This window comes from Oncorhynchus clarkii, unplaced genomic scaffold (assembly GCF_045791955.1).
Source record: "Oncorhynchus clarkii lewisi isolate Uvic-CL-2024 unplaced genomic scaffold, UVic_Ocla_1.0 unplaced_contig_8870_pilon_pilon, whole genome shotgun sequence".
Classification (NCBI taxonomy): Eukaryota; Metazoa; Chordata; class Actinopteri; order Salmoniformes; family Salmonidae; genus Oncorhynchus; species Oncorhynchus clarkii.
The window spans coordinates 29797-51721 of NW_027258265.1; the positions used below are offsets into that span (position 1 = coordinate 29797).

At 46.4% G+C, this 21925-nt stretch overlaps 1 protein-coding gene across 1 annotated transcript; it reads right to left on the reverse strand.

Moving 5' to 3' along the window:
* Nucleotides 1–3510: 3510 nt before the first annotated feature.
* LOC139396396 (kinesin heavy chain) lies at nt 3511–21904 on the reverse strand (the record flags this gene model as incomplete). The annotated part of the gene is made up of 15 exons (XM_071143432.1): nt 21479–21904; nt 18154–18241; nt 17349–17422; nt 16640–16744; nt 16388–16436; nt 15996–16051; nt 14129–14216; nt 12953–13077; nt 12468–12572; nt 11844–11992; nt 10142–10290; nt 7221–7402; nt 6900–6968; nt 4668–4754; nt 3511–3630 (listed from the first exon to the last, which is right to left on the reverse strand). Coding segments are annotated over exons 1-15 (1575 nt in total), but the record flags the coding sequence as incomplete, so codon positions are not given.
* Between the last annotated feature and the right edge of the window lie 21 nt (nt 21905–21925).

A 21925-nucleotide genomic window follows, 5' to 3' on the forward strand; every position in this document is an offset into this window, starting at 1 on the left:
AGGGGGTACCTCGGCAGAATAAAATGTCATTAAGGACCCTCTATATACGGTTCTAGTACCTCATCTATCCACAGGGGAAACTTGGGAAGACTCATTAGAACATAGGTATATGGATCACCCACACATCAGGGGGTACCTCGGCAGAATAAAATGTCATTAAGGACCCTCTATATACGGTTCTAGTACCTCATCTATCCACAGGGGAAACTTGGGAAGACTCATTAGAACATAGGTATATGGATCACCCACACATCAGGGGGTACCTCGGCAGAATAAAATGTCATTAAGGACCCTCTATATACGGTTCTAGTACCTCATCTATCCACAGGGGAAACTTGGGAAGACTCATTAGAACATAGGTATATGGATCACCCACACATCAGGGGGTACCTTGGCAGAATAAAATGTCATTAAGGACCAGCTATATACGGTTCTAGTACCTCATCTATCCACAGGGGAAACTTGGGAAGACTCATTAGAACATAGGTATATGGATCACTCACACATCAGGGGGTACCTCGGCAGAATAAAATGTCATTAAGGACCCTCTATATACGGTTCTAGTACCTCATCTATCCACAGGGGAAACTTGGGAAGACTCATTAGAACATAGGTATATGGATCACTCACACATCAGGGGGTACCTCGGCAGAATAAAATGTCATTAAGGACCCTCTATATACGGTTCTAGTACCTCATCTATCCACAGGGGAAACTTGGGAAGAATCATTAGAACATAGGTATATGGATCACTCACACATCAGGGGGTACCTCGGCAGAATAAAATGTCATTAAGGACCCTCTATGTACGGTTCTAGTACCTCATCTATCCACAGGGGAAACTTGGGAAGACTCATTAGAACATAGGTATATGGATCACTCACACATCAGGGGGTACCTCGGCAGAATAAAATGTCATTAAGGACCCTCTATATACGGTTCTAGTACCTCATCTATCCACAGGGGAAACTTGGGAAGACTCATTAGAACATAGGTATATGGATCACTCACACATCAGGGGGTACCTCGGCAGAATAAAATGTCATTAAGGACCCTCTATATACGGTTCTAGTACCTCATCTATCCACAGGGGAAACTTGGGAAGACTCATTAGAACATAGGTATATGGATCACCCACACATCAGGGGGTACCTCGGCAGAATAAAATGTCATTAAGGACCCTCTATATACGGTTCTAGTACCTCATCTATCCACAGGGGAAACTTGGGAAGACTCATTAGAACATAGGTATATGGATCACCCCCACATCAGGGGGTACCTCGGCAGAATAAAATGTCATTAAGGACCCTCTATATACGGTTCTAGTACCTCATCTATCCACAGGGGAAACTTGGGAAGACTCATTAGAACATAGGTATATGGATCACCCACACATCAGGGGGTACCTCGGCAGAATAAAATGTCATTAAGGACCCTCTATACGGTTCTAGTACCTCATCTATCCACAGGGGAAACTTGGGAAGACTCATTAGAACATAGGTATATGGATCACTCACACATCAGGGGGTACTTCAGAATAAAATGTCATTAAGGACCCTCTATACGGTTCTAGTACCTCATCTATCCACAGGGGAAACTTGGGAAGACTCATTAGAACATAGGTATATGGATCACTCACACATCAGGGGGTACCTCGGCAGAATAAAATGTCATTAAGGACCCTCTATATACGGTTCTAGTACCTCATCTATCCACAGGGGAAACTTGGGAAGACTCATTAGAACATAGGTATATGGATCACCCACACATCAGGGGGTACCTCGGCAGAATAAAATGTCATTAAGGACCCTCTATATACGGTTCTAGTACCTCATCTATCCACAGGGGAAACTTGGGAAGACTCATTAGAACATAGGTATATGGATCACCCCCACATCAGGGGGTACCTCGGCAGAATAAAATGTCATTAAGGACCCTCTATACGGTTCGAGTACCTCATCTATCCACAGGGGAAACTTGGGAAGACTCATTAGAACATAGGTATATGGATCACCCACACATCAGGGGGTACCTCGGCAGAATAAAATGTCATTAAGGACCTTCTATACGGTTCTAGTACCTCATCTATCCACAGGGGAAACTTGGGAAGACTCATTAGAACATAGGTATATGGATCACTCACACATCAGGGGGTACCTCAGAATAAAATGTCATTAAGGATCCTCTATACGGTTCTAGTACCTCATCTATCCACAGGGGAAACTTGGGAAGACTCATTAGAACATAGGTATATGGATCACTCACACATCAGGGGGTACCTCAGAATAAAATGTCATTAAGGACCCTCTATACGGTTCTAGTACCTCATCTATCCACAGGGGAAACTTTGGAAGACTCATTAGAACATAGGTATATGGATCACTCACACATCAGGGGGTACCTCGGCAGAATAAAATGTCATTAAGGACCCTCTATATACGGTTCTAGTACCTCATCTATCCACAGGGGAAACTTGGGAAGACTCATTAGAACATAGGTATATGGATCACCCACACATCAGGGGGTACCTCGGCAGAATAAAATGTCATTAAGGACCCTCTATATACAGTTCTAGTACCTCATCTATCCACAGGGGAAACTTGGGAAGACTCATTAGAACATAGGTATATGGATCACCCACACATCAGGGGGTACCTCGGCAGAATAAAATGTCATTAAGGACCCTCTATATACGGTTCTAGTACCTCATCTATCCACAGGGGAAACTTGGGAAGACTCATTAGAACATAGGTATATGGATCACTCACACATCAGGGGGTACCTCGGCAGAATAAAATGTCATTAAGGACCCTCTATATACGGTTCTAGTACCTCATCTATCCACAGGGGAAACTTGGGAAGACTCATTAGAACATAGGTATATGGATCACTCACACATCAGGGGGTACCTCGGCAGAATAAAATGTCATTAAGGACCCTCTATACGGTTCTAGTACCTCATCTATCCACAGGGGAAACTTGGGAAGACTCATTAGAACATAGGTATATGGATCACCCACACATCAGGGGGTACCTCGGCAGAATAAAATGTCATTAAGGACCCTCTATATACGGTTCTAGTACCTCATCTATCCACAGGGGAAACTTGGGAAGACTCATTAGAACATAGGTATATGGATCACCCACACATCAGGGGGTACCTCGGCAGAATAAAATGTCATTAAGGACCCTCTATATACGGTTCTAGTACCTCATCTATCCACAGGGGAAACTTGGGAAGACTCATTAGAACATAGGTATATGGATCACTCACACATCAGGGGGTACCTCAGAATAAAATGTCATTAAGGACCCTCTATATACGGTTCTAGTACCTCATCTATCCACAGGGGAAACTTGGGAAGACTCATTAGAACATAGGTATATGGATCACTCACACATCAGGGGGTACCTCGGCAGAATAAAATGTCATTAAGGGTGCAGTAAACCCCATAATAAGCTGAACTGCTCTAGGCCCCTCTGTCCCTCCCATCATGCCCAGAGACCCACAGTCCTCTGCTGCAGCTCCTCCTGCAGCTGTTGGTTGGCCTGGCTGCTGTCCTCCACCTCCTGGCTCTTCTGGTCGTAGTTCACAGCCAGCTCCTCCAACGCCTGCAGCACCTCCTTCACCTAGAGCCATAAGAACATAATGATGAACATCTAGTCAAATGGCTACCCAGACTATTCACATCTCCCCCCTCCCCTCTCCACACCACTGCCACTCTCTGTTGTCATCGATACAGTCACTTTAATTAACTCTGTACATACTACCTCAACTAACCGGTGCCCCTGCACATTGACTCTGTACCGGTACCCCCCTGTATATAGCCTCCACATTAACTCTGTACATACTACCTCAACTAACCGGTGCCCCTGCACATTGACTCTGTACCGGTACCCCCCTGTATATAGCCTCCACATTAACTCTGTACATACTACCTCAACTAACCTGTGCCCCTGCACATTGACTCTGTACCGGTACCCCCCTGTATATAGCCTCCACATTAACTCTGTACATACTACCTCAACTAACCGGTGCCCCTGCACATTGACTCTGTACCGGCTCCCCCCTGTATATAGCCTCCACATTAACTCTGTACATACTACCTCAACTAACCGGTGCCCCTGCACATTGACTCTGTACCGGTACCCCCCTGTATATAGCCTCCACATTAACTCTGTACATACTACCTCAACTAACCGGTGCCCCTGCACATTGACTCTGTACCGGTACCCCCCTGTATATAGCCTCCACATTAACTCTGTACATACTACCTCAACTAACCGGTGCCCCTGCACATTGACTCTGTACCGGCTCCCCCCTGTATATAGCCTCCACATTAACTCTGTACATACTACCTCAACTAACCGGTGCCCCTGCACATTGACTCTGTACCGGTACCCCCCTGTATATATTGTTATTTTTTACTGCTCCTCTTTAATTACTTGTTACTTTTATCTCTTATTCTTATCCGTATTTTTTGAAACTGCACTGTCGGTTAGGGGCTCGTAAGTAAGCATTTCACTGTAAGATCTACACCTGCTGTATTCAGCATTTCACTGTAAGATCTACACCTGCTGTATTCAGCGCATGTGACTAATACAATTTGATGGGCTCATTTAGAATTCTGGAATAACATGGATTCATCCAGAATATTCTCCTTCACCTCCTCCTTGGCAGCCTCGTTCTCCGTCTGCAGACGAGACAGATCCTCATGGATCTTCTCATAGTCCCTTCTCGTCGACGCCAGCAGCTGAGGAGAGGCCCACACGGGAACACACACAGGGGCACACACAGGGACACACATACACACAGGGACACACATACACACAGGGACACACATACACACAGGGACACACACAGGAGACACACATACACACAGGGACACACACAGGGACACACATACACACAGGGACACACACAGAAGACACATACACACAGGGAGACACAGACACACACAGGAGACACATACACACAGGGACACACACAGGGACACACACAGGGAGACACATACACACAGGGACACACACAGGGAGACACATATACACACAGGGACACACACAGGGACACACACAGGGACACACATACACAAAGGGACACAGACAGGGACACACACAGGGACACACATACACAAAGGAACACAGACAGGGACACACACAGGGACACACATACACAAAGGGACACAGACAGGGACACACACAGGGACACACATACACAAAGGGACACAGACAGGGACACACACAGGGACACACATACACAAAGGGACACAGACAGGGACACACATACACAAAGGGACACAGACAGGGACACAGACAGGGACACACACAGGGACACACACAGGGACACACATACACAAAGGGACACACACAGGGAGACACAAGAAAAAGGGAACACACACAGGCAAATGCACACCATTTAACATGGTTGAATCCCCCTTAGATGTAGATCATCCATCTGAAAGCATCATCAAGACATTGGACTTTTAAGAAGAACAGTGTCTCCAGCCACATCACCATGACGAAGAAGCAAAATGCATCAGATGACTCAAAACGTCCAATATCTTGACAACTTGACTTTTTAAAATTGTAAAATGTATTTATTTCACCTTTATTTAACCAGGTAGGCAAGTTGAGAACAAGTTCTCATTTACAATTGCGACCCGGCCAAGATAAAGCAAAGCAGTTCGACACATACAACGACACAGAGTTACACATGGAGTAAAACAAACATACAGCCAATAATACAGTAGTAAGATAAGTCTATATACGATGTGAGCAAATGAGGTGAGATAAGGGAGGTAAAGGCAAAAAAGGCCATGGTGGCAAAGTAAATACAATATAGCAAGTAAAACACTGGAATGGTAGATTTGCAATGGGAGAATGTGCAAAGTAGAAATAAAAATAATGGGGTGCAAAGGAGCAAAATAAATAAATAAACACAGTAGGGGGAGAGGTAGTTGTTTGGGCTAAATTATAGATGGGCTATGTACAGGTGCAGTAATCTGTGAGCTGCTCTGACAGCTGGCGCTTAAAGCTAGTGAGGGAGATAAGTGTTTCCAGTTTTAGAGATGTTTGTAGTTCGTTCCAGTCATTGGCAGCAGAGAACTGGAAGGAAGGAAGAAGGAAGAATTGGCAAAGGAAGAATTGGTTTTGGGGGTGACCAGAGAGATATACCTGCTGGAGCACGTGCTACAGGTGGGTGCTGCTATGGTGGCCAGCGAGCTGAGATAAGGGGGGACTTTACCTAGCAGGGTCTTGTAGATGACCTGTAGCCAGTGGGTTTGGCGACGAGTATGAAGCGAGGGCCAGCCAACGAGAGCATACAGGTCGCAGTGGTGGGTATTATATGGGACTTTGGTGACAAAACGGATGGCACTGTGATAGACTGCATCCAATTTATTGAGAAGGGTATTGGAGGCTATTTTGTAAATGACATCGCCGAAGTCGAGGATCGGTAGGATGGTCAGTTTTACAAGGGTATGTTTGGCAGCATGAGTGAAGGATGCTTTGTTGCGAAATCGGAAGCCAATTCTAGATTTAACTTTGGATTGGAGATGTTTGATATGAGTCTGGAAGGAGAGTTTACAGTCTAACCAGACACCTAGGTATTTGTAGTTGTCCACATATTCTAAGTCAGAACCGTCCAGAGTAGTGATGCTGGACGGGCGGGCAGGTGCAGGTAGCGATCGGTTGAAGAGCATGTATTTAGTTTTGCTTGTATTTAAGAGCAATTGGAGGCCACGGAAGGAGAATTGTATGGCATTGACTGCTTACATGCAAAACATTTTGGACTGACAGACTGTATCAACAGTGGACTAATGAGAAACAATACCAAAATATAGTTTTTGAGTGACATTCTCCTTTAACATGAGAAAAGAGGGTTGTTCATGATTGGTCACCTCATCCTGGTCTAACATCTGTTCCTTGAGTTTCTCAGCCAGCTGGCTCTGCTGGTTGATCTCATCATCCTGGGTGACACAAACAAAACAAGCAGCGATTTACATTTCAGTTAGAATAGAATTGGAAACATTGATTTGTCTGTAAAAAATCCAACCCCTTCCTGTTCCTGCCCAATCTAGTCTACCGTTTAATGTTGATGCATGTTTGTTATTTACACTGTGTTTTAATGTCTGTTATTCTTTATGTACGTTGAGTTTGTACCCTTCAAAATGATTTGACTCAGTTCTCTAATCTAGTCTGGTTAGATTTCCCTTGTTGACCTTGTCGTCCAGTTGTTTGTACAGATTGCTGATGTCCTCCTCGTACTTGCTCTTCTCCTCGGTGGAGACCAGAACCAGTCCGTTAGCTGGAGCCATGTTATCTATGATGGGAGTGTTGTCACACGGCTCCAGGTGCTTCTGCTCCTTAGCACTCAGCTGCTCCTCCTCAGGGACGTTCTCACCTGAGACGAGGACAAACAGATTCTCTACCTTGAACTGTGCACTCATTCACTCAATATCTACCATTGGAACACTAACTCATGTCCAACTCAGTGTGGCTCTGTCGATTTCATATGAAGGAGTTTCAATCATTTCTCTCTCTCTCTGCCCTCCCTCCCTCCCCACTCCCTCCCTCCTCAATCTCTCCCTCCCTACCCCTGCTCCCTCTCTCGCCCTCCTCCCTCTCCCTCCCTCTCTGTCTCACTCCCTCCCTCTCTCCCTCCCCCACTCTCCCCGCCATCTCCTCCTCTGCCCACCCCTCACTCCCCATCTCCCTCCCTCCCTCCCTCCCCATCTCCCTCACCATTCCTCCAGCGGTTAAGCTCCATCTCCCTCCCTCCCTCCCCACTCCCTCCCTCCTCAATCTCTCCCTCCCTACCCCTGCTCCCTCTCTCGCCCTCCTCCCTCTCCCTCCCTCTCTGTCTCACTCCCTCCCTCTCTCCCTCCCCCACTCTCCTTGCCATCTCCTCCTCTGCCCACCCCTCACTCCCCATCTCCCTCCCTCCCTCCCCATCTCCCTCACCATTCCTCCAGCGGTTAAGCTCCATCTCCCTCCCTCCTCCCCGCCATCTCCTCCTCTGCCCACCCCTCACTCCCCATCTCCCTCCCTCCCTCCCCATCTCCCTCACCATTCCTCCAGCGGTTAAGCTCCATCTCCCTCCCTCCTCCCCATCTCCCTCCCTCCTCCCTCACCATTCCTCCAGCGGTTAAGCTCCATCTCCCTCCCTCCCCATCTCCCTCACCATTCCTCCAGCGGTTGAGCTCCATCTCCCTCCCTCCTCCCTCACCATTCCTCCAGCGGTTAAGCTCCATCTCCCTCCCTCCTCCCTCACTGTTCCTCCAACGGTTGAGCTCCATCTCCCTCCCTCCTCCCCATCTCCCTCCCTCCTCCCTCACCGTTCCTCCAGTGGTTGGGCTCCATCTCCCTCCCTCCTCCCCATCTCCCTGACTCCTCTCTCCCTCCCTCCTCCCTCACTGTTCCTCCAGCAGTTGAGCTCCATCTCCCTCCTCCCTCACCATTCCTCCAGCGGTTAAGCTCCATCTCCCTCCCTCACCGTTCCTCCAGCGGTTGAGCTCCATCTCCCTCCCTCCTCCCTCACTGTTCCTCCAGCGGTTGAGCTCCATCTCCCTCCCTCCTCCCTTACTGTTCCTCCAGCGGTTGAGCTCCATCTCCCTCCCTCAACGTTCCTCCAGTGGTTGAGCTCCATCTCCCTCCCTCCTCCCTCACTGTTCCTCCAACGGTTGAGCTCCATCTCCCTCCCTCCTCCCTCACTGTTCCTCCAGCGGTTGAGCTCCATCTCCCTCCCTCACCGTTCCTCCAGTGGTTGAGCTCCATCTCCCTCCCTCCTCCCTCACTGTTCCTCCAACGGTTGAGCTCCATCTCCCTCCCCATCTCCCTCCCTCCTCCCCATCTCCCTCCCTCCTCCCTCACCGTTCCTCCAGTGGTTGGGCTCCATCTCCCTCCCTCCTCCCCATCTCCCTCCCTCCTCCCCATCTCCCTGACTCCTCTCTCCCTCCCTCCTCCCTCACCGTTCCTCCAGCGGTTAAGCTCCATCTCCCTCCCTCACCGTTCCTCCAGCGGTTGAGCTCCATCTCCCTCCCTCCTCCCTCACTGTTCCTCCAGCGGTTGAGCTCCATCTCCCTCCCTCCCTCCTCTCTCACCGTTCCTCCAGTGGTTGAGCTCCATCTCCCTCCCTACTCCCCATCTCCCTCCCTCACCATTCCTCCAGCGGTTGAGCTCCATCTCCCTTCCTCCTCCCTCACCCTTCCTCCAGTGGTTGAGCTCCATCTCCCTCCCTCCTCATCTCCCTCCCTCCTCCCTCACCGTTCCTCCAGCGGTTGAGCTCCATCTCCCTCCCTCCTCCCTCACCGTTCCTCCAGCAGTTAAGCTCCATCTCCCTCCCCATCTCCCTCCCTCCCCATCTCCCTCCCTCCTCCCTCACCATTCCTCCAGCGGTTGAGCTCCATCTCCCTCCCTCCTCCCTCACCGTTCCTCCAGCGGTTGAGCTCTATCTCCCTCCCTCCTCCCTCACCGTTCCTCCAGCGGTTGAGCTCCATCTCCCTCCCTCCTCATCTCCCTCCCTCCTCACCGTTCCTCCAGCGATTGAGCTCCCTCTCCCTCCCTCCCTCCTCATCTCCCACCCTCCTCCCTCACTGTTCCTACAGCAGTTAAGCTCCATCTCTCTCCCTCCCTCCCTCCCCATCTCCCTCCCTCCTCATCTCCCTCCCTCCTCCCTCACCGTTCCTCCAGCGGTTGAGCTCCATCTCCCTCCCTCCCTCCCCATCTCCTCCCCATCTCCCTCCCTCCTCCCTCACCGTTCCTCCAGCGGTTGAGCTCCATCTCCCTCCCTCCCTCCTCCCTCACTGTTCCTCCAGCGGTTGAGCTCCATCTCCCTCCCTACCTCCCCATCTCCCTCCCTCCCCATCTCCCTCCCTCCTCCCTCACCGTTCCTCCAGCGGTTGAGCTCCATCTCCCTCCCTACCTCCTCATCTCCCTCCCTCCTCATCTCCCTCCCCATCTCCCTCACCGTTCCTCCAGCGGTTGAGTTCCATCTCCCTCCCTCCCCATCTCCCTCCCTCCCTCCTCATCTCCCTCCCTCCCTCCTCCCTCACCGTTCCTCCAGCGGTTGAGCTCCATCTCCCTCCCTCCCTCCCCATCTCCCTCCCTCCCTCCTCATCTCCCTCCCTCCCTCCTCCCTCACCGTTCCTCCAGCGGTTGAGTTCCATCTCCAGCCTGTGGATAACGTTCTTCAGACTCTTGTTCTTGTCTTTCTCCTTGTTGTACTTGTTCTTCCACTCCTCAGCAGTCAGCTCCAGGTTCACAGACACGGTGTTCTTGATGGTCTTGGCTCTGTGTGGAGGGTGGGACAGACACTCAGATCCCTATATCTAATCACACCCTATTCCCTATACAGCAGTGCACTACTTTGACATGGCTAATGGGCTGTAATTCATCCACTAAAGGACATTGTGGCCTCATTTACTCATCACTTTTTTCTCCAAGGAATATTTTTCTGTCAGAACAGGAACAGATGGATAAACATTGAATCAACACAACTGGAGGAGGTGATCCAATAAGAAGCAGGGAGGCAGATAGCTCCATATTTGAACTGGTCTGAGATCTATTGCAGGAGGTTGTCCCCTGTGAAGATGACCGGGGACTAATTAGCCCTGCTGGGTACTTTAGACCGTACAATGATGTGTAAAGTCCAACTCCTCTCAGCCTCCTCTCACAGACAGCAGTGGTGGTCACATGGGTGCAGACAGTGCAGTGGAGCGCACCACGCCACACCACGCCACACCACGCCACACCACACCACACCATGCCGCACCACACCACACCATGCCGCACCACACCACACCATGCCGCACCACACCGCACCATGCCGCACCACACCATGCCACACCACGCCACACCATGCCACACCACACCATGCCACACCACACCATGCCACACCGCACCACGCCACACCACACAACGCCACACCACACCACACCATGCCACACCACAGCACATCGCTCTGTAGCCCTACTGTTCTACCTCTATCTAACTCCTCTCCTAAGCCTGGCAGGGCGGCAGAGACAGAATGTGCTGGAAGTCCCCTGTGTCCTCTAGCAGGGCAGCAGAGATAGAATGTGCTGGAAGTTCATTGTGTCCTCTAACACAAAGAGCAGCCTAGGCTAACTCCCACTGTTGCTACTGTTGCTGTCCAGCCAGGAGGCAGGATAAAACCCTACAGATCAGGATTTAGGGGAGTGGATGGATGTAACACTTAGCTAAAGGTCAGAGAGATGAACAATGTCTTCATCATCTGGATAAAGATTTAGAGAAGAGGCTTGTTATGCAACCACTCAGTCAGCACTGAATAGGAGGGAAGATACTGGGAATCACAAGCTCTACTCATCATCAACAGTCACTATCCGTCTCCTGGTGGATTAAGGACGGCCCATCTGCCATGGGAAACCTTTCATTGTTCACATAAAATAGGGGAACTGGGTATGGTGCAGTGGATCTCTCAGCTCACCTCTGTCCCAACAGGGTAGACTTATACTAACAGTCTGCCACTAGACCAGGTAAACTGTAGAGGGGTGCTGACCCACCTCTGTCCCAACAGGGTAGACTTATGCTAACAGTCTGCCACTAGACCAGGTAAACTGTAGAGAGGTGCTGACCCACCTCTGTCCCAACAGGGTAGACTTATGCTAACAGTCTGCCACTAGACCAGGTAAACTGTAGAGGGGTGCTGACCCACCTTTGTCCCAACAGGGTAGACTTATGCTAACAGTCTGCCACTAGACAAGGTAAACTGTAGAGAGGTGCTGACCCACCTCTGTCCCAACAGGGAGACTTATGCTAACAGTCTGCCACTAGACCAGGTAAACTGTAGAGAGGTGCTGACCCACCTCTGTCCGAACATGAGGGTAGACTTGGTCTCACACTCGTTGTAGATGGAGGGAGATGCACAGATGATGATGGTGGTCCTACAGTTCCCCCCTAGAGAGTCCTGCAGGATACGGGTCATCTTGCTGTCCCTGTACGGGACGTGGGTTTTCTGAAAACAAACAACACAGCCTCATAGATAACCAGTCAGCCATCAGGGCCTTTCAACAAACAGTCTCATAGATAACCAGTCAGTCTCATAGATAACCAGTCAGTCTCATAGATAACCAGTCAGTCTCATAGATAACCAGTCAGTCTCATAGATAACCAGTCAGCCATCAGGGCCCTTCAGCAGACAGTCTCATAGATAACCAGTCAGTCTCATAGATAACCAGTCAGTCTCATAGATAACCAGTCAGCCATCAGGGCCTTTCAACAGACAGCCACATAGATAACCAGTCAGCCATCAGGGCCAGATCAGAGGAAAAACATGACCTTACTGCTGACACACAACTTTTTTCAGCAAAAGCACATTTTGGTTTATTGTTTTTACACAGTTTCAATGTCACATAAGCAAAGTATTCAGTAATCCCTGCTGATGTCCCTATATTAAAGAGAGAAGGGTAAGATATATAGAGAGAACTCACTGTCCCCTCAGCCAGAGCAGAGATGACATTCCCCAGAGCAGAGAGGGACTTATTGATATTTTTAGCTTCGTCCAACACGGCTCCTTCAGCACCTGTCTTACTGACCTTAAAGAGACAAACAGAGAGAGAAACGACTGTCAGCAGGGGAGAGAGGCCACACAATTCAGCAGCATCTTCTAACTGACAGGTCTGGAGTTATAACACCTTATAAAACAGTTATAACAGTCATAACACAATTAGTTTGTTGGGAGTCTGTCTTCATGAGTCAGCAGGCGGGAGAGGACATAGGATGCTTTAGCATCTTACACCTGACTGACAAGCTGGGAGTTATAACACCTTATAACACAATAATAGCACAGTTGTAGTTATAACACAGGTATGCAGTTCTAATAAGAGCTATAACACAGTTATGACAAGTTATAAACAGTTCTAACACAAGTTATGGTGGTTTGTTGGGGTCTGCCTTTACCATCATACTGATTTACCTTCTCACTCCCAGCCAGATCCACCAGGTATAACTTCCCTGACAGTTTCTTCTCTGTTTCCACATTCTCTTGTTTGATGTTGATCAGGAAGATGCTGTGGCTTCTGGAACTGTGCTCATTCATGTCTATGAACAGGACAAAATACATATATATTATAGAAGAAGTATATATTATAGAAGTATATATTATAGAAGAAGTATATATTATAGAAGTATATATTATAGAAGTATATATTATAGTAGAAGTATATATTATAGAAGTATATCTAATAGAAGTATATCTAATAGAAGAAGTATATATTATAGAAGAAGTATATATTATAGTAGAAGTATATATTATAGAAGAAGTATATATTATAGAAGAAGTATATATTATAGAAGAAGTATATATTATAGTAGAAGTATATATTATAGAATAAGTATATATTATAGTAGAAGTATATATTATAGAAGTATATCTAATAGAAGTATATCTAATAGAAGAAGTATATATTATAGAAGTATATATTATAGAAGAAGTATATATTATAGAAGTATATATTATAGAAGAAGTATATATTATAGAAGAAGTATATATTATAGAAGAAGTATATATTATAGTAGAAGTATATATTATAGAATAAGTATATATTATAGTAGAAGTATATATTATAGAAGTATATCTAATAGAAGTATATATTATAGAAGAAGTATATATTATAGAAGAAGTATATATTATTGAAGAAGTATATCTAATAGAAGTATATCTAATAGAATAAGTATATCTAATAGAAGTATATCTAATAGAATAAGTATATCTAATAGAAGTATATCTAATAGAATAAGTATATCTTATAGAAGTATATCTTATCAAATAAGTATGTCTAATTGAAGTATATATTATAGAAAAAGTAGATCTTATAGAATAAGTATATATTATAGAAGAAGTATATATTATAGAAGAAGTATATCTTATATAAGAAGTATATCTTACAGAAGAGGTATATATTATTGAAGAAGTATATATTATAGAAGTAGTATATATTATAGTAGCAATGATACACCCTTCTAGGGAAAGTTTCCTGGCCTCTGTGCATCTGCTTGCAGGCCGGGATACTGTTAAACACGTTGACAACTGTTGATCTAAGAAGGGCTTCATAAATAAATGTGATTGATTGATAGAAGAGACACAACATACTTGTCACAGCCACGTGCCGGTTGGCCTTTCCCTCATCGATGACATCCATGACTTCCTCTGGACTGGACACAAAGCGTTCTGTACAACCCTGGGACAGGATCACATCACAGCTTTAACAGGTTGGTGCCTTTTATGATTTCTCTAACATTTTGTTATTTGAACAATTAACTAGGCAAGTCAGTTAAGAACAAATTATTATTTAAAATGACAGCCTAACCCGGCCAAACCCTTCCCTAACCCGGACGACGCTGGGCCAATTGTGCGCCGCCCTATGGGGCTCCCGACCACGGCCGGTTGTGATACAGCCCGGGATCAAACCCGAGTCTGTAGTGACGCCTGTAGTGACGCCTCTAGCACTGCGATGCAGTGCCTTAGACCGCTGCGCCACTCAGGGGGCAGCCTTATAATAAGACATTAGATAGGCTGAAACATGCTTATGACAAGAAATAAAGCATTATACACCTGTAGAATGTGTTACCTAACCATCTGTCCTGCTCACCTTGACATGTGTTACCTAACCATCTGTCCTGCTCACCTTGACATGTGTTACCTAACCATCTGTCCTGCTCACCTTGACATGTGTTACCTAACCATCTGTTCTGCTCACCTTGACATGTGTTACCTAACCATCTGTCCTGCTCACCTTGACATGTGTTACCTAACCATCTGTTCTGCTCACCTTGACATGTGTTACCTAACCATCTGTCCTGCTCACCTTGACATGTGTTACCTAACCATCTGTCCTGCTCACCTTGACATGTGTTACCTAACCATCTGTCCTGCTCACCTTGACATGTGTTACCTAACCATCTGTCCTGCTCACCTTGACATGTGTTACCTAACCATCTGTCCTGCTCACCTTGACATGTGTTACCTAACCATCTGTTCTGCTCACCTTGACATGTGTTACCTAACCATCTGTTCTGCTCACCTTGACATGTGTTACCTAACCATCTGTCCTGCTCACCTTGACATGTGTTACCTAACCATCTGTTCTGCTCACCTTGACATGTGTTACCTAACCATCTGTCCTGCTCACCTTGACATGTGTTACCTAACCATCTGTCCTGCTCACCTTGACATGTGTTACCTAACCATCTGTCCTGCTCACCTTGACATGTGTTACCTAACCATCTGTTCTGCTCACCTTGACATGTGTTACCTAACCATCTGTCCTGCTCACCTTGACATGTGTTACCTAACCATCTGTCCTGCTCACCTTGACATGTGTTACCTAACCATCTGTTCTGCTCACCTTGACATGTGTTACCTAACCATCTGTCCTGCTCACCTTGACATGTGTTACCTAACCATCTGTCCTGCTCACCTTGACATGTGTTACCTAACCATCTGTCCTGCTCACCTTGACATGTGTTACCTAACCATCTGTTCTGCTCACCTTGACATGTGTTACCTAACCATCTGTTCTGCTCACCTTGACATGTGTTACCTAACCATCTGTCCTGCTCACCTTGACATGTGTTACCTAACCATCTGTCCTGCTCACCTTGACATGTGTTACCTAACCATCTGTCCTGCTCACCTTGACATGTGTTACCTAACCATCTGTTCTGCTCACCTTGACATGTGTTACCTAACCATCTGTTCTGCTCACCTTGACATGTGTTACCTAACCATCTGTTCTGCTCACCTTGACATGTGTTACCTAACCATCTGTTCTGCTCACCTTGACATGTGTTACCTAACCATCTGTTCTGCTCACCTTGACATGTGTTACCTAACCATCTGTCCTGCTCACCTTGACATGTGTTACCTAACCATCTGTCCTGCTCACCTTGACATGTGTTACCTAACCATCTGTTCTGCTCACCTTGACATGTGTTACCTAACCATCTGTCCTGCTCACCTTGACATAGGGAACTCTGTTCTTGTCCTCATGCACAGCCAGGTTGGTCTTCGACACTGGAAAAGAGGGAAACGAGTCATTAGGAAAGGAAGGGGGACAGCTAGTCAGTTGTCCAACTGAATGCATTCAACTGAAATGTGTCTGAATCAGAGAGGTGCGGGGGGGGGGGGGGGGGATGCTCTCATCCATGAGAGCAGTTGCTGTCTTGTTCTGCCTTGTTCAAGAGTAGAACGCCAGATTTTTCCACCTTGCCGCCTCGGGGATTTGAACCAGTGACCTTTCGGTTACTGGCTCAACGCTCTTAACCACTAGGCTACCCCATTATGACCTGTCTAAAATTATCTCTTCAAAAGACTTCTCTTTGAAGTCCATCCAACACGAGTTCTTCTTACCATCTAGTAAGTCTCGGATCTTGTCCAGGTAGATCTCAAAATAAGAGACCTGCACAAGAAAACAGGAATCAATACAGGGTACATTTTGATGACCATAGAAATGGTAGGAGGCCGTCTGCGCTCCTTAAAAAAAAAAAAAACATTTTGATGACCAGACATCTTGTTGATATCGATTTGATACTTGTAGAATGACTTTGTCTTTTTTATTGGGCCCTGAGGGAATAAATAAAGTTGAATTTAACAATTGAATACCTTGATGTGGAACTCGAGGTTCTCGTCCATGGAGTAGATGTGATCGAAGATGTCGTGAGCGATGCGTGGGATGATGCCCATCAGCTGGGGGTCGTGGAGCTTGCCCTGCGATGAGGAACAATACATTACATCACACTCAATACTGATTATTATCACTAAATAGTCTGGGGTCCGGGGAACATCCCGTATAGCCAACCTGTTCTATATACACTGAATATCTACAGCGGTTCTATGTAATAGACATCTATACCCCCAAGAAGCAGCTGTTCTCTATCTACTGCTGGCTTTAGCTGATCCTTGCTGTTCAGGGATGAAGAAACAATGGCCACTTTAAAAAGCCATTAACTGCTCAAGGATAAACGCAACCTATGCGTTGGTGGTCCAGTTCTGTAAATCACCCACACTACAGAACCATAATCTCACCCTAAATCAATTCAGTCTCAGAGAGTAATGAAATTACGCAATGTATGTCTGCCACCCTAACTGATCTGATGTGTTTTATTGCTCTTAGAAAGGCTGGACTGACTTCCAGTGAAACATCATGTCAGAAGGCTCTCTGCTGAACTGTCTGAGAATAATCCGTTCAGTCGTCTTGGTACCGTGTTCTCAGGGCGTACTGTACCTACAACATACAGGCTGCCTTTAGATCATATATTCCCTGTCTCTGTTCATTTAGGCAGGTGCCATTACTACAGAGAATCAGGCTGACCTCCATGGTGTGGGTCTTCCCCGAGGAGGTCTGTCCATAGGCAAAGATGGTTCCATTGTATCCTCCAAGGACATCTGTGTGAATACAATACAATACAGTTCAACTTCATTTGTCCAGAAATGTGTATTTTTGCTGTCTGGTGTTTTTTTACCAACCCGCCGGACACCACACATACACAAGGAATGTGGATCAGTCATAATAACACTTATTCTACAAGGGGAAGGACTCACCAGCTGGGGTTAGCATCCTTCAACAATCTGTCTGGGGTTAGCCTACCTTCAACAATCTGTCTGGGGTTAGCATCCTTCAACAATCTGTCTGGGGTTAGCCTACCTTCAACAATCTGTCTGGGGTTAGCATCCTTCAACAATCTGTCTGGGGTTAGCCGACCTTCAACAATCTGTTTCGGGTTAACCTACCTTTAACAATCTGTTTGGGGTTAACCTACCATCAACAATCTGTTTGGGGTTAACCTACCTTCAACAATCTGTCTGGGGTTAGCATCCTTCAACAATCTGTCTGGGGTTAGCCTACTTTCAACAATCTTCAACAATCTGTTTGGGGTTAACCTACCTTCAACAATTTTTCTGGGGTTAGCCGACCTTCAACAATCTGTTTCGGGTTAACCTATCTTCAACAATCTGTTTGGGGTTAACCTACCTTCAACAATCTGTTTGGGGTTAACCTACCTTCAACAATCTGTTTGGGGTTAACCTACCTTCAACAATCTGTTTGGGGTTAACCTACCTTCAACCATCTGTTTGGGGTTAACCTACCTTCAACAATCTGTTTGGGATTAACCTACCTTTAACAATCTGTTTGGCGCAGGCATCATAGACCTGCTCCTGGGCTGTATTGGGAGGCAGGACGCGGTCAAAGACATACGGTTTACCCTGTCCAGAACAGACAAAATGCACAGTGATTACAGAGCTCTATGGGAAAGAGGTAATGGGTAAATACCACCTCATACTTTGTTCTCTCTAACACTATGTTAATGGTAATCAATCATCAATAGCAGAGTTTGTGAATGGTAATAAATATTCAATAGCAGAGCTTGTGAATGGTAATCAATCATCAAAACCAGAGCTTGTGAATGGTAATCAATCATCAATAGCAGAGCTTGTGAATGGTAATCAATCATCAATAGCAGAGCTTGTGAATGGTAATCAATCATCAATAGCAGAGCTTGTGAATGATAATTAATAATCAATAGCAGAGCTTGTGAAACAATTACAATAGAGCTACAAGCAGCAGGTTTAATCAACACGATCCAGCCTGGTCTATGGGGACAGACACAACACAAGACAACCAGCCTGTCAACAGCTGAGCTGTCTGTCTGTAGACTACAGGAGAATGAGGAGATGTCTGTACCAGCTGAGCTATCTGTCTGTAGACTACAGGAGAATGAGGAGATGTCTGTACCAGCTGAGCTGTCTGTCTGTAGACTACAGGAGAATGAGGAGATGTCTGTACCAGCTGAGCTGTCTGTCTGTAGACTACAGGAGAATGAGGAGATGTCTGTACCAACTGAGCTATCTGTCTGTAGACTACAGGAGAATGGGGAGATATCTGTAACAGCTGAGCTATCTGCAGGCTGCAGGAGAATGCATTGATGTCTGTAACAGCTAGCAGGCCTACTGCTTTAAACAGAGGCTTCTGTTCTTTCTCTGGAACTAAAGTGATTGATGTGAGATCTCATCGGCCTTCATAATACACAACTGCATTAGGCCTCAATTTCATATTATATTAGGTAAATATGTGGTATACAGTGTACTTCCTTAACACACACACTGACACAATGTTTCATTATGATGGCAGGCAACCTTATGCATAATACATGAACACTGAACGGGTGTTGAGCAAGGGGAGGAGCTTAATGACGAGATACTGTTTACAGACAGACAAGCTATTGTGATGAGAACTCTGTAGGCCTTCTGTATAGAAGACATTTTAATAAGATGCTGCCCGTGAGCATGCAAAATAAGACCCTTTAGCTCTTATCTAGATGTTTTGCAAGAATCTGTCGACACTTGCTCGTTGAGCGTTTTATTCCAAATTTATGGGCATTAATATGGAATTGTTCCACCCTTTACTGCTGTAACAGCCTCTCCACTCTTCTGGGAAGGTTTTCCACTAGATGTTGGAACATTACTGCTGTAACAGCCTCTCAACTCTTCTGGGAAGGCTTTCCACTAGATGTTGGAACATTACTGCTGTAACAGCCTCTCCACTCCTCTGGGAAGGTTTTCCACTAGATGTTGGAACATTACTGCTGTAACAGCCTCTCTACTCTTCTGGGAAGGCTTTCCACTAGATGTTGGAACATTGCGGCGGGGATTTGCTTTTATTCAGCCACAAGAGCATTAGTGAGGTCGGGTACTGATTTTGGGTGAATAGGACTGGCTCGCAGTCAGCGTTTCAATTCATCCCAAAGGTGTTTGACGGGGTTGAGGTCAGGGCACTGTGCAAGCCAGTCAAGTTCTTCGACACCATCTCGACAAACCATTTCTCTATCGACCTTGCACGGTGGCATTGTCTTGCTGAAACAGGAAAGGGCCTTCCCCAAACTGTTGCCACAAAGTTGGAAGCAAATGATCATCTAGAAGGTCATTGTATGCTGTAGCGTTAAGATTTTCCTTCAATGGAACTAAGGGGCCTAGTCCGATGCATGAAAAACAGCCCCAGGCCATAATTCCTCCTCCACCAAACTTTACAGTTGGCACTATGCATTCGGGCAGGTAGTGTTCTCCTGGCATCCGCCAAACCCAGATTTGTCAGTCGTGCTGAGAGATGGTGAAGCGTGATTCATCACCACAGAGAACGCATTTCCACTGCTCCAGAGTCCAATGGCGGCGAGCACCACTCCAGCCGAGGCATGGCATTGCAGATGTTGATCTTAGGCTTGTGTGCGGCTGCTCGCTTCAGCGGTTCCGTTCTGATAGCTTGTGTGGCCTACCACTTCGCGGCTGAGCTGCTGTTGCTCATAGATGTTTCCACTTCACCATAAAAGCACTTACAGTTGACTGGGGCAGCTCCACTAGGGAAGACATTTGACCAACTGACTTGTCGGAAAGGTGGCATCCTATGATGGTGCCACATTCAAAGTCACTGAGCTCTTCAGTAAGGCCATACTACTGCCAATGTTTGTCTATGGAGATTGCACGGCTATGTGTTCGATTTTATACACCTGTCAGCAACAGGTGCGGCTGAAATAGCTGAATCCATTATTTGGAAGGGATGTCCACATACATTTGCATATATAGTGTATCTTGATTAGGCAGGTGATGGGCACACACAGCGTAAGGCTGGAGAAGTGTATATGACTCCCTTGTCACTAGCTGAAAACCTGAACTTGAAGAATCATTCAAGCCAAGCCAGTCATCCAACTACTGTACTGTAATCCATTGACATCAATTTAACAGGCTTGCCACTTTTAAAATGGTAACATTAAATAAATCCTATTAGATCCAATCCAATCAACACGTTCAAAGGTATAGGCTGCGTGTGCTTTGTAGTTAGTAGAATGAGAGGAAATGCCTTATATGGTGTTTATTTCCCTATTATGAGTGCTTCCATTCACCACAGGTGACAGAGAAGGACAGTATGTTAGCCACCTGGAATCTGCCACCTCAGCAGAGTGAATACCGCATAACAGCAGTGTCAAAGCACAATCTGTCTCTTTGGCAACAGCCCCGGGTCCCTGTCTCTCTCTGGCAACAGCCTCCGGTCCCTGTCTCTCTCTGGCAATGGCCCAGGTCCTGTCTGACAACAATTCCCAATACTCCATCTCTCAGGCCATCAGCTGCCGCTAGAGATAGCTACAGCGCAACACAATCAAAACATGTAGGCTACCAACAAATCCTCTGCAGGGGGTCACAAACATTTTTTGGAATGTTTGTGGAAGTTGCAACAAACATTTTTTTTAAACAAAAACCCATAGGCTACAATCCAATGTGCTGCGTGTAAAGATTGTCAATACATTGGGCGCTCTCTATTGCAAATGCTCACTGCATTGCACATTGCCTCTGCGCGTTTTGCTAGTGTTTGAGTCGTCTAGTTGTGGCAACAATAGACCTACACAAGCAACGTTATATACAGCAGATACATGAACTATTAGATACAGCACTTACAGTTATAACCACGGTGTCGTCTTCTTTGAATTTGGGGATGTATTTGTCTCCTCTTGTTATTTCGGATTCATTTAGTGGCCTGAATCGGCACATTACTTTCACGCCGTATTCGGCTGCAGCATCCGCCATGGTTGCGTTCTATCCAGGCAAGAAGATATCCAGATCAACTTTGATCCGCGGATGGTTTTTATCTGTTGAATGATTGTAAGTAAACCAACTCGTCCTTCACTCAAAGTGCCTCTATTTCTCTACGCCACGGGCATTTAGTTGAGACAGAGAAATCAACTGCAATCGTCCATTCCGATCAGAACGCAAAATATTGGTCCGGAGACAGTCTTGGAAGAAAAAATTATAAAAATCCTACAAAAATATAATTTACAAAGGGATAGGTAAAGCCTATCCTTCAGAAGAGACGAGTGCCGCGGAGTTGAGAAACCCCCGCATCGT